The 14117-nt window shown below is 35.5% G+C and overlaps 1 protein-coding gene across 1 annotated transcript in view; it reads left to right on the forward strand.

The window, feature by feature from the left end:
- The window catches only part of LOC140160561 (uncharacterized), an 86254-nt gene that overhangs the window by 54238 nt on the left and 17899 nt on the right, over positions 1-14117 (forward strand). Inside the window, exon 2 of the mRNA XM_072183805.1 lies at positions 10451-10695. Coding sequence (XP_072039906.1) covers positions 10451-10695 — 245 coding nt within the window. The remainder of the gene's footprint in view (positions 1-10450; positions 10696-14117) is intronic.

The following is a 14117-nucleotide window of genomic DNA, read 5'->3' on the forward strand; positions in this document are numbered from 1 at the left end:
TCTATTTCTTTCGTCAAACCTAGTGCCAAACACTTGCCCCAATCTCGACCAAGCTTGGTTACAAGTAGCACTGACCCAAGCTTCTTTGAAAGTATACACAGTTAGGGGTGAAAGGTCATGTAGGGTTTAATAGAGGTCATTATGTGAAAATCTTTAAAATGCTACTAGTGCCAGGCACTTGACCCGATTTCGACCAAGCGTGGCCTTAAGAACCGATGACCCTAAGATTGATATAAGTTATACACAGATAGGGGTCAAAGAACATAGGTTTAATTTTAAAAATGCTACTACTTCTTTAAATTACATACTAGTGATCACCAAATTTAGTCAGAAGAACAGCCGGCCCGAGGTTAATATAATTTGTACCACAGCTTGGGGTCAACCAGAGGCCAAATGTCTATTGAGGTCACATGTTAAACTGGGCCTGATTGGGCTTAAACTTGGTGCAAATCAGCCTTGATATGAGGGGAACATCCTGCGGTTACCCGTGGTCAAAGGTCACATGGTAAACTTTATCCGATTGGGCTTAAACCATTGGTTTCAACAGCAAAATCAATGATTCTCATTTGCTTCTTGTAAAGTTAAATTGTAAAAAGTATGAAAAGCTGAAAAGTAAAAATCTTTGATGACTTTCACCACATTTTTTTTATGTTTGCAAATATCTTAAAAAACAATAATCTAAGCTAATACAGGTCATCCGTGTTCTATAAGCTGCATATCCTACCAGCGACTCCTATACCTTGTTTAGGACTTTCAAAAGAAGTACCTGCATGTGCAATAATGACTATTTCAAAATAGCCCGCTAAACTCCGAGGTCGTGCATTGAATTAGTTTGAATGAGGAATACTACGGGAACCAGCGCATTTTGTTATAAGTCACGCATGAGTAAAGTGGATAACCTCTATTGATTGGACAGTAGTAAAATATAGTTTTGATGGTTTCGAATCTGAAAGACATTTGTCAATTTCTGCATTCTATATTATACACATCTGACACCTGGCAGCTATTGTAGATAGGACCTCCTTGCCCCCAACCACCGATATACATGAAAATCAGCATCTGTGTCATCCACTACTCATTGTTGGGTTAAGCTGAATTTATACTCGAACGCGTGTGCAGAAAAAGCGATTCTCACGCATGCTCAGTGTTTACTTACATTTCCAGAGCGTCGAGCCGATCAATCGATTCAAATCGCTTTTGCGAGTTGAAGAAATCTCAACTTCCCAGCGATATCGCTTGACACGTGAATGCGTCAACTAATGCGACAACCAACTGGATCTATTATTTTGCCAATTATTGACAGCAACTGATGTTTTAAAAACGTATTTTGTGGCATTTAGAATACTTAAAATCGTCGTCTGCAATCGCTATCGCCGTGATAAGTATAAATGCAAAAGCGGGCGATGCATCGCAAAATTTGGCGATTGCCCATCGCTTTCCATAAGTGTTTCATCGCAATCGCTCGGCGATCGGGTATAAATGCAGCTTAAGATTGTATTGAAATATGAGATGAGATGCCTCAGGATTTATAGGTTAAGGGGGTAATACTACACCCCTCGATAAATTTGTGTCTATTTTTGCATTTTTCTCAAAAACTAATAACGCAGTGGTAACAAAAGTTATGCATATTATAGGGGCAAAGAATACAATTACTACACTGGAATTTCAGTGACCCAAGACAAGCGGTTTGTTATTTATGATCAGAAATAAGGTACAGCTAGGATGTACCTCGTTTCCTATCATATATACTGAACCGCTTGTCTTGAGTCACTGAAATTTCAGTGTAGTAATTGATTCCTTGCCCCAATAATATACATAACTTTTGTTACCAGTGTGTAATTATTTTTGAGAAAAATGCAAAAAATAGTCACATATTTACCACAAGGGTGTAGTACCCCCTTAAAGAATGAACGGTAAAATTTCCAATAACATTTCAACATTGTTTGTCAATTGAATTTTCAATTTTATGTGTTTGTGTGCAAATGACCCTTTAATAGAGCTTTTTGCTCACATCACCCAGACACATTAGGTAGCAAATGATGTTTTATGTAGAGCTACGCTGCCAATATCTGATAGAAGTAGGACTCTAGTATCGTGATCTCAAGGCTTAATTAATGACGAATGCAATTTATATTGGTCCTGTCTCTCTTAGAAATGGATATTCAGCAACAGAACATAACATGTCTATGATGCATGCAATTATAGCATATTGAATATGATCACATCATTCTTGCATGATAAAACAACTAAATGATATTACACATCAGACCATCTTTTTGTAAGCCCAATTGACATTGGATCGTTATGATTTCTAAATCGTTTCATGTGAAATTGAAAATATATATGATTATGATTATTAGTACTTTCAGTGAAATTTTACTTGTTGATGAACTTTCTTTTGTAAGCCCCATTTACTTTGTGTTGCAACATACCAGGTGACCAGGTGATGGGCTATTTTAACACTCCTCCTGGCACGTTCGTGCCCCGGGGTTCGTGCAGTGAGAATAGAAATCCGTGCAGTGAGAATTACAAATCCGTGCTTAAAATATTTCTATACCAGTTTCAGCCCGAAAAATGATTAAAGAAGTTCCTCCACAAAGTAAGACTAATCTAGTCGGGAAATTCTATATCGAAATTTTAAATTCGATGAATACGACCTTCGTACACATTTTACACCGTAACTCAGAATACAACTTAGGGAATTTACGGCTCATTTGTGCTGCCGGGTCACATATGTCCCGTGGACAAGCATGAAAGAGTATCGCTGTAAAATGTGTCATAACAACAGAACGGTAAGTGCTAATTACTTCCGTTTTTTTTCTTACAAGGCCACTAACCACTAATGAATATAATCATCCTAAAAGTTCAATCTGGTTATAAAATAAAGATGGATTCTTTGCACTATTGCTCTCTTTTGACTCACCCTGTATATTGTTTTTAGAAAATAAACACCCTATTTATGGACTGAACATATTAGTGTTTTAAGTTGAGAACTATAGATATTTAGTTCATGAAAAGTGTGTTTAATCTTTTGTAATGAAATTTGTATGCAACTTTTTTATGCAATTTGCCGACAATTTAAATGCACCTTTGAATCACTTAAAGGGGCATTTCGTGATCCACAGCCTCATCCCCCCACTTTTCACAAAAAATATTGAGATTTTTACACCACTGGATACCTCTGGCTACATAATGTTTATATACCAAATATTTCTTGCATATTAATTCGTTTAGCAAAAATATCGCCAAATTTGAATTTCGTTCTGGTGCACCAGAACGAAATTACAACACATTGTCTATGGAGCAGTGTAATACACATAATCATGCATAACTCGCAAACACAAAATCGGAATCAACTGAAATTTTGGAAATAAGCTTTTTTCGTGGATATCTACTGAAAAATGTCATAAAAAGAGGATCATGCTAGGATCACGAAATCCTCCTTTAAGTTGCAGAAATCTTATCACATTTTGAGAACTTTACACTACTGTGCGACAGGTTTAGAGATTTTTGAGACACGTGTGCATTTCATTCAACATTTAATAAAGAGGTCCTGTGTACTTTTATGGAGTTTTCAAACATGACATTCAATCAAATTTTGTATTATTATTATTACATTTTACAGATATAAATTTCGTACAATTGTAGGAATCTGTGTGCATTTTATGCATTTTTGCATAGGTTGTATTCGTTTTTGCATATCAATACCATCAATACCAGGTAGTTAATGTAGGTAATTAAAAAATAATGACAAGTCAATTAAATGAATTAGTTAAATACAATAGTGAACCAGACATGTATCAATTTTAAATTTTAAGTGCATATCATTAGATTGATAAACTTAAAAATATCATTTTTAATAATTTGTCATAAAATTTGTATTATATCGCAAATTTCAAAATTTCAAAATTCAGAATGCATGCAATTCGGTATGTCTGAGTGATGTGCTCTCAGCCCTTAACGTCAAAAATGAGTCAGTAAAATGCATGATTTTAACGCGTGATTTGGAAAAGTTTACAGAACTTTTAAATCCCATCTGCAACAAAAATCAGCTAACACATTTATACATTATTTATAATGGTCAAATATACACTTGGCTTTCGTTTTAGTATTGAAAAGCAGTCGTTGGATTGATTCTATATTGATTTCCTAAAAGGTGTGTATTTACAGATTTGCCTGTTCAATTTTTCACATAAAATAATTGTGGATTTTTTGTAATAATTAAGTGGTATATTTTACGTTACCTACGAATACAATTTTTCATAGCAGTAGATATCTGTTTAAAAATAGAAGTCACTAATTAATGCGTGATCTATAGAAGCTTTGATATGTCCAATACTGAAATGCATAGTATCCAGACATCATTATTATTGTGTTTGGCTGCCAGAAATGATTAATGGCACAGGCGTAGGTTTGGTAAAAACATATGCGTTACTTCCGAATACATGTTAAAAGCTTTGTCATTTCCACAAACTGATAGAATAGTAAATAATATTTAAAAAATAAATAAAATTAATGTTGTTTGATTTAACGTGCGCTTCAGCTAGGTATGACCTAATTATCAGCGCACTTCAACAATTATTCCGCTGCCATTAGGATATATTAGAATAATTTCCGTTTCACCAAGTCCGCAACTGATGCGCATGTACTCTCAGCGACCTAGATTGTGATTACCCCCAGCAGCTCCCCATTTTACACCTGGGTGGAGTGAAGCAATTGGTAATTAAGCTATCTTGCTCAAGGACGCAACACACTGGCCGTGGTGGGGCTCGAACCCGCAATGTTTTCGATTATGAAGGTCGCGCCCTAACCATTGGGCCATCGTGCTTCCCAAAATATTTAAGCAATAGGTGCAGGATAATACGCTCTTTAATACTACCAACTTTCAATAGCCGGCATTTAAATTTTTCTGAGATATTATTCGTAGGTAACTTTCGGTAGTCGAATGTTACCTACGAGCGAAAATTTGACATAATTATGTCAAATTTTACATAATTTTGATGTATGTATAGAACCTCATAACAATTGTAGAAAATCTAATAATAAGACATTGACGGATTATAGGTTATTCCTTCATGTAATTTTACACGAAATTAGGGTTAGGCTTAGGGTTAAGGTTATGGTTAGTTTAGGGTTAGGATTAGGGTTAGGATTAGGATTAGGTTTATGATTATGATTAGGCTTAGGGTTAGGCGAAGCGTCAAAACAAATCCCTTTTGTGAAAGGGAAATCCCTTTTCGAATCACTTTCGAGAAATCCCGTATATTTTTCGAGGAATCTTCACAATTTGTGTTTGTTGATATGGGTATGGGTAGTGGCTGGAAGGCCTCGAATCCATTAGCTTGATATTGAGTTCAAGTTATACGACATAATAGCCACTTGAGATGGTCAGATACCCCAATTAGAGCTATTGTTATCAAGTGGCTTTAAAACCAGCTCCCGGGGAGCAGTGCTATTGATTACGACCACTAGGGCCTATCTAAGTTTGCAGTCGATAATGGGCTATTTTCAGTGCGTGTATGAATTAGTTTAACAAACTAACCATTTTTGCGTGTTTTCAATAATCGATATCTAGATGAAAATAGCTTCAAAAAAGCCCAAACATGCTTATGTGTCGTAAAAAATAGGCCTACATCAAATTAAATTTCCTGTTCTGTATTTTGATATGTTGTACCGAGCACAATGTGAAATGTAGTGCTATACTTATAATATTGATCGCTCAGCAGGAATTACGTTGCCAGTGGATATTTTCAAAAGTAACAAATTATATTTAAAATGTTTTTTTTTTTCATTTTCATTTCCACTATTTTATTCGCAATCTACGTTTAAAAGATTTTAATATCTAAAAAACAGTTTTGATGGAGTTGGGCCCTTCTTCCACTCAGGTATTCATATATTTTTCTTCGTGAATTGTTTAAGTGAAATTCCCTGTGTGTACACGTTATGTTATTCCACGTGAATATGTTTAGTTTAGTTTAGTTTAGTTTCTTCATTGCACAAAATATGTCAAAAACCGACATGTGGTAGTTCTAGTTCTAGTTGAATACGACTCAACACCCCTAGTGGGGAAAGACGAATCGGGTATGGTGTGCGCTTGTTCTTCCTTAAGTGGTGAAGTGATCTTTGAGCTGGTTCTTAAATGCTTTGGGTTCTTGGATATTGATTATTTCTTGTGGTAGATTGTTCCAGTCTATGACGGTTCTTGGAATAAATGAATACTTGAAGCAATCTTTTGATGGTTGAAGTTCGATGAATGATTGTGAATGAGATCTCCTGGTGGAGCGCTGTACCGGGCGCAGTAGCGTTCGCACTGGTATGGAAAGGTAACCCTGTATCGATTTCTGAAATATGGCTAGACGGGTGATGTTTCTCCTTCTGGCTAGTGTTCCCCACTGGAGTTGTTGGATCATGGTGGTAACAATGCTGTATCTGTCGTAGTCATTTTTTACAAAGCGGGCCGCTCTCCTTTGAACTGCCTCCACCTGATGTATGAGTTCTGTAGTATACGGGTCCCAGACCGCTGAGCAATATTCAAGTGATGGCCTAACTAGCGAGCGGTATGCCAGATCTTTGATATCTTGTGTGCATGAACGCAAATTTACTCTTAATGAACCCCAATGATCGGTTTCCTTTTGCAGTCATATGGTCTATGTGTTTATTCCATTTAAGGTCATTCGACAATTCTACCCCGAGGTATGTGTGTGAGTTCGTCTCCTGCAGGGTAGTGTTATTTAATGAGTATGTATGTGTTTTGGGGTTGCGTGAGTTTGTAACTTTCATAATAAAACACTTTTCTTGATTAAATTTCATTTGCCAAGTATGCTCCCACACTGTGAGTCGGTCAAGGTCAGTCTGTAGAAGGTCGGCGTCACGGTCACCAGAAATGGTTCTGTAGATTACGCAAAAGATAAACAACAGGTCAAAAAGCCTGGGATCTCTCAAACGCATGTCTAAAACAAGATAAGATATTGATTATTCTTACAAAAGATAAAATAAACTCGATAAAAATTATTGTATTGCACAAGTTTGAAAGATGCCAAAATGATACACTACGTCGTATGTTTGTTAGTTGTTGGAAATATTAATGCTTTTGTGAGATATAACCCCAATTTAGATATAGATTGCGATTGTGATCCTCAGCAGACAGTCTGATGGCAATTGCAATAATCCATATGACATGCTAAAACATGTTAATTCTGTCGTACATAATAATTTTGTAAAATATATAGGACTCTTGAGACGTCTTAAAACATTTCTTGACGTTCGCACTCTTAATGTGTTATATAAGGCTCTTATCCAACCGCAGTTCGACCATTGTAGTGTAATATGGTTTGGTCGCTTCAATAATGAAGATGTACGTAAATTATGTGTTTTACAGAAGCGATCTGCTAGAATAATATTGCGTGCCAACTACCTTACGTCTTCTGATATAATGTTTCCTATATTAGGATGGGAATCACTTCCAAATCGGGCAATGTTTTTCAAATCACTGTTAATGTTTAAATGTCTAAATGATATGTCACCAGAGTACCTTATCAACAGGTTTTCTTATGTGCATGAAAAGCATAATGTTAACACCAATTGCGTCCAATTTATTGGCTCTACCGTCTTGCACAAATGGTTATGACACTGGATACTTTAAATCATCGATTTCGTACAGTGGGGTTGAGGTTTGGAATAAGCTGAGTAATGATGTAAGAAGTTCAACAAATGTGCAGACTTTCAAGCAAAGATTCAAGTCTTAAAATTTGAGCATGTACTTGTTTATGATGTGTTTTTATATTACTTTGTATTTCTGTATTTTAATTTTGTATCTAATAGTTGTATATTTTATATAGATTGCATGTTGATAATTGTTGCATTTTAATGTTATGTAAATGTATTGCAGGGCCCCATGTTAGACCAGCTATTAGCTGAATTGGGCTACCCTGGATAAATATGAATACAATAAATAAATATTATTTCCTCAACTTAAATTCATATGAAATGTGTAAAAAATACAAATTTTGTGGAAACATCTTTAAACTCAAAATCTGCGAATGCCCTAGGCCCCTTTAATTACAGTATTGCGAACAGGTTGAAACGTTCAAGTGATAACATATTTATATGCTCCAGTCACTCACCATGATCACTACTCCAATAATTAATGTCGGCATATGTTAATATCTCTCCTAGTTCTTGCTTAAGACTAATGCATTCATGTACGTGTTGCTTATACCGAATGAAACTCATTCGAATTGATGATTAATGCGCATAGGTACCTAGTATTTTTATTGAAAACATGCAAACATGAATAGATACGCTGCGGTCAGGTGGTGGTCGCCGTGCATTCTCTAAATTCAGTAAATTTTCATCGTCGAACGTGTAATTGAATGGGATTATTTTGAAATTTTAAAACGCTTGAAATATCACAAACGAATAGGCCTATGTTATTAAATAACATAAATACAAGCTAAAACCGTTGGGGTTCGATAATGAACCCCACAAAACTAACCGAGTATATGGAAAATGCCATACGGCCGGACGGTTTCACAAGTTGCCGGCTCAATCATGTCACTCGCCGCCTGGCTGCGGTCATGTAAAACGACTTTGGAAATAATTATGCTTATTTAGTGATGTTATCCGTATGTGTACTTGTGTCACAAGTTGTGTGGATATGCCGATTTTATATCCATTCACAGCGATACTAGTGGTAGCCCTACATAATATGTGATGCGATCAAGCAATATCAGTCGGAACTCGGAGATAATAACTTTTCAGTTTCTTACAGGATAGTAACAAACATTTACACAGCTGCATTTTGCAGAAAACCCCATTGAAATTGAACAACCAGTTCCAAAGATTGAGCAATTAAAGAGTTTCCAAAACAACAGGAAACAAAAGGAAATAGTTCCTTTGTTTGACTATATCTCAAAATCAATATTTTCGAGTTCCGACTGATTTTGCTTGATCGCATCACATATGTCCAGTTTAATATACAGTTTAGTATACCTCTATAAAGTGCCTCTAAACACTCAGAACTTTAGTCACCAGCTTCTATTGTTATGCACAATCGTGCTAAAAGTCGATCGATACATGTTGAAATCAGCACAATTCAGAGATACACCTTTTTGCTATGAAAATAATTTTCTCGGTCAATAAATATAAAACAATATATTGACACAAATGTCAGTTAAAAAGTTTGGATATACATTTTTGAAAAACAAAAATCCTGGTGTTAAAATTAAGCAAGAAATTGTGTCTTTTAGTGTATGATTTTTGATTTTTATAGGCCTTAACTTCGCCCGCGAGCTTTTTATCGGAATTCATTTTTTAGCGTTTCAAACTAATATAGTTTGCTAAAGAAAGATGTTTTCCACCTCTGTAAGGCACATCGTGTGGGTCTATATTATAGTTTGGTCACAATATCCGTTTTGATTTCACCTTTTTTCACTTGCGATTACCAAAATGTCCAACCAGTACTACATATCTAATATAACCAGAAGAAATTATCGATATTTCTATTGTGGCTTCCAAAATCATCAATCCATGTGTACATTCGTGATCAAAACCGAAATTCTGACAAAACTATGACATATAGCTTTATATGATGTGCTTTAGAAAGTTGGAATATGTCTTTCGTTAGCGAATTATGAAAAGCAAAAACGTTGACCCCTCAAAAAGCTCGCGGGCCAAGTTGAAGCCTGTGAAAATCGAAAATTTTACACCAGAAGCCTAAATTTCACACCTAAGTTTAACATCAGGGTTTGAAAAAAAAATGCAGTACCAAGTATTATAGTTTACTTCTGCCATTTGCTTAAAAGAATGAAAATTATTGCTTTTCATTTGGCCGAGAAAATTAATTTTACATTAAATAGGTGTAATTGCTCATTTCAACACCAAATTCGATCGGTTGTATTGCCTCATTAAATGAAATTTGTCTAGGAAAGTGGTTCAATGTTTATTCCTGTGTTAATCTCAAAGCATCACATGTTTTTAGCGTATATATAGGGTCAATACAATTCGTCCCCTTTTTGTTTTTATTTTGTTTACTTCTCAGTATGCTAAAAAAATCAAATTTCATTGTTAAAAGCAGTGGCGGGTCGCTGAATCATTAAAATAAAAAAAATGATATCAAAAGGACATTCCTCGTATTCAGAATGCAATTTACTGCGTCTGATATGCTCCCAGGCCAACAAAATACTGTGCAAGGGTGGATGACCGACTACCTAAGCCCATTTTTAACATAATATTTTTCATAGCATGGCTCTCCGAGGGGTGCAGGTATATTCCAGTTTGCTTTTCAGCCAGAATCCTGCGAGACCGATAAAAACACGATGTGTGCTTTATTTACAAAACCCTTATTACACATAATTAATGTGTCTTTAATAGGCTCAAATATAAAAAGTGTGAGTTATCACCATTTCTTACTACAAGCATACGATTATATTGTTGTATTTTTATGTTACAGACTGCTAAGATACACAAACAGCGGGAATCTGCCAATTAAACACAGCCCACCGATTAATCAACGGAAGATCTTGCTTGATTGTGGAGCTAATACAGCGTCAACTGTGCAACTCTTCCGGGAGACCTACCCTGGTGGACATGATTTCATCATCCACTCATTTGAAATTGATGACCGGTTAGCTCCATATTTCGCACCATATGCGAACCATATTCTGCACTGTCCATTGGCTGTCTCTGATAAAAACGGTAAGAGCACGTAAAAAGGAAAGTCGATTTATCTGGTGCCGATCGGAGAAAAGGAATAGCAGAAAATGGCGAAAATGTATTTACATTTTAAAGGCAAAAAGCAACTTTTCTAGGCATTGTTGACATGGTGCATTCGGGAATGAAATTTTCCTACTATAGACCTAACATTTGAGCCCTGGCTTTTGAGATGGTTTGTATGTTTGAAGGTGCAAAATTAAAAGTAAGGCGCACGGTTTTACCGCAGCGTTCAGCAACTCATCATCACGACACTTGTAAACAAATCGAGCTCGAGTTTGATTGACAGATGACGTCAGGCGCAAACTAGTAATTTTATCTGTGTCTTCAACTATAGATTAATTTATTAATAGACTCATGACCAATCAAATCGGGCTGTCTGTTCCATTTGAAAACCACACCCCACTGTGGAAGATTTTGGAATTCCAACCAAATCCAACAGCTTTAATTCTCGCTATTCGCAATAAGGGCGCCGCCAGCGGTTTGCGATGTAATCGTGATGTATCATGGGAAAAGGTCGACATCCAAGTCCGCGCAATACGAATATTACCATGCTATTACATAGGAACACGTGACAATATTTTTTAGTTTGTCAAAATAAAGGTGTTACACGCGAATCGATACTCAATAATACTTAATAATGTGATTTGAAATGTGCACAATTGATTTTTTCTCTATCGATTTGCGTGTAATACCCTTTATATTGACAAACTAAAAATATTGTCACGTGTTCCTATGTAATAGCATGGTAATATTCGTATTGCGCGGACTTGATGTCGACCTTTTCCCATGATACATCACGATTTTCCCATGATACATCACGATTACGTCGCAAACCGCTGGCGGCGCCCTTATTGCGAATAGCGAGAATTGGTTCACCAGATCCAACCTTTTTCATACATAAAAGGTAGAAAAGGTATAGATTTAGAATTCCACATACAATTTTCTAATTTAGGCCAAATTATGCAAAATTCAGCTGGATTTTTATAAATTTCAACAAGTTTTAGCTGGAAATTCATATAAAATTAACCAACATATGGATTGACCATAAAGTGCAACTGGAATTGAAATGACAATGGAATCTGCCACAGAGCGTGTTGTGTGCATTTTAAATGGAATAGTCCAATACAGGATATTAAAAAATGTAGAAGTGTTATTAAAACTTTATGTCAAAATAATTATTAAAAGAAAAGATAAATTCGAACAGGATAGGTCATCATAAATATCAGGCTCAAGGCGGGAAATAATGATGACCAACCATGAATTACGTTGACCTATTTCCCAACTATAAATAAATGCCCAATTGTTGGGAAAATAATTTACTTGTTGGGAATTTTGGGACAATGGGCAGGTTGAATATCCTAGGGTGGCAAAATAATTTACTAGGTGAGCATTTGCAGTTGCCCACCCAGTTAAACCATTCAAACGCATAACTTCTAAACTGTTATTTTGATGGAGAAAAATGAAAACTACCTATTTTGGGAAATATTTTCTTGAGACGATGTAATAAAAACATAGCTATACAAGGTTCATCAAATCTGATTTCCACACAGTTTGAGAAATCCATATGCTTGCATGGATTTCAATAATAATTAATTAATGTTCTCGAATTTTGTTGGAGTGACGGTGTGCTTAAGGGTGGGGTATGAACGTTTGGACAGTATTTATTTTGGGACATTAGAGCACATCAGACATATCGAATTGCATTCTGAATACGAAGAATGTCCTTCTGATATCAAATAATTTACATTTTTTGAAATTCGCGATTTAATACACTTTTTATGGCAAATCGTTAAAATTGATATTTTTGATATTTAACAGTCCTCGAAGTAAATTATATAAATCTAATGATATATTCTTAAAGTGTATGTAGCTGGGAGGAAAAGCCGACGGTCAATTGAAAATTTTGACCTTTCGTATTGGAGATATGGATTGTTTTCCCAAAACACAAAAAAAAATGAGGTCTTTTGGGAAAAATCCATATCTTCAATATGAAAGGTCAAAATTTTCAATTGACCGTCGGCTTTTCCTCCCAGCTACATACACTTTAAGAATATATCATTAGATTTATATAATTTACTTCGAGGACTGTCATCTATCAAAAATTTGAAAAATATTAAATTTTTATAATTTGTCATAAAATTTGTATTATATTGTGATTTTCAAAAATGAAAATTATTTGATATCAGAAAGACATGCTTCGTATTCAGAATGCAATTCGATAGGTCTGAGGTGCTCTCATGTCCCACAAAATATACTGTCGAAACGCAATAAACGCTCATTCTAGATCCCTTAATAATGTAGATTAATTAAATTCTAGTTTTCAACATGTGATAATGGACAGAAAGTCGAATAGAGATTTAAAACAGCTTTACCAAGATTTTTTAAATGAATTGATATAATAAATAATTACCCATTACAGCCTATGCAGGTTTAAACTACGGCTTAGTCTGAACTACAAAGTCCCATTAGGTGAAAAATGAACCGAGTTGACGAATATATGTAGGCCTATACATGCTATAGGTTAATTTGATCCATGAATCCACCAGATTTCTCAAACAAATCTTCCTATGGGGTTCCCCAAGAGGAATAATTAGAGACAAATTACGATCGGAGTATTTTTGAAAATTTGACCCCTGTGCATGAGTGGATCTAAGCACGTACCGGAAATAGATGCCATTATGTTTGCGTAGTGTGAATGGGGTGTGAATTAGGAAGACAAAGTGCTGTAAGTCCATTTTTATAATCAATATTATTGCTTTAATTACCATGATTATTAAAAGAAAAACACAATTCATATTACGTTTTGACCTAAGATGATTTAGGCTCCGTTGAGCACAACTTTATAATCAATCATATGCATACCCTTCAGAGAAATGACATACCAAACCCAATCTGTGAGAGTATGTTGAAAACATGGTGAAAATCTATACTCAACACTGAAAAAAATTGGTGTCACAGCGACACCTTTTAGGAGACAACTGTATATGACACTGAAAAAGGCGTTTGTTTTGACTTTAAGCTTGTGTGCAATCGACAATAGTGGTATGTTGTACATCAATTTACGGTGACACCGTAAGTGTCCGACCGACACTTTTCAGTGATTATTTAGTAGTTTACACCAAAACCGGTGTAAGATTAATTGAAACGACACCTAAGGGGTCAAAAGGTGGCGGGAAAAGCGCACAGTTTTTCGAGGTGTCAAAGTATTCTAACACCAGTTTGAGCGTTTGACAACATGTTAAAGTATGCGCCTTGACACAAACAGAAGTGTTGATCTCGACATACGTACTTGTCGCCATTTTGTCTATGCTATCGAGTCCGGTAAGTACCAAACTGCTACACTTCCAGACATTGATAATAATCATAATAATCATGATAACATTAGCGTAATGTAAGCTTTGATT

Source organism: Amphiura filiformis, chromosome 9, assembly GCF_039555335.1.
Source record: "Amphiura filiformis chromosome 9, Afil_fr2py, whole genome shotgun sequence".
Classification (NCBI taxonomy): domain Eukaryota; kingdom Metazoa; phylum Echinodermata; class Ophiuroidea; order Amphilepidida; family Amphiuridae; genus Amphiura; species Amphiura filiformis.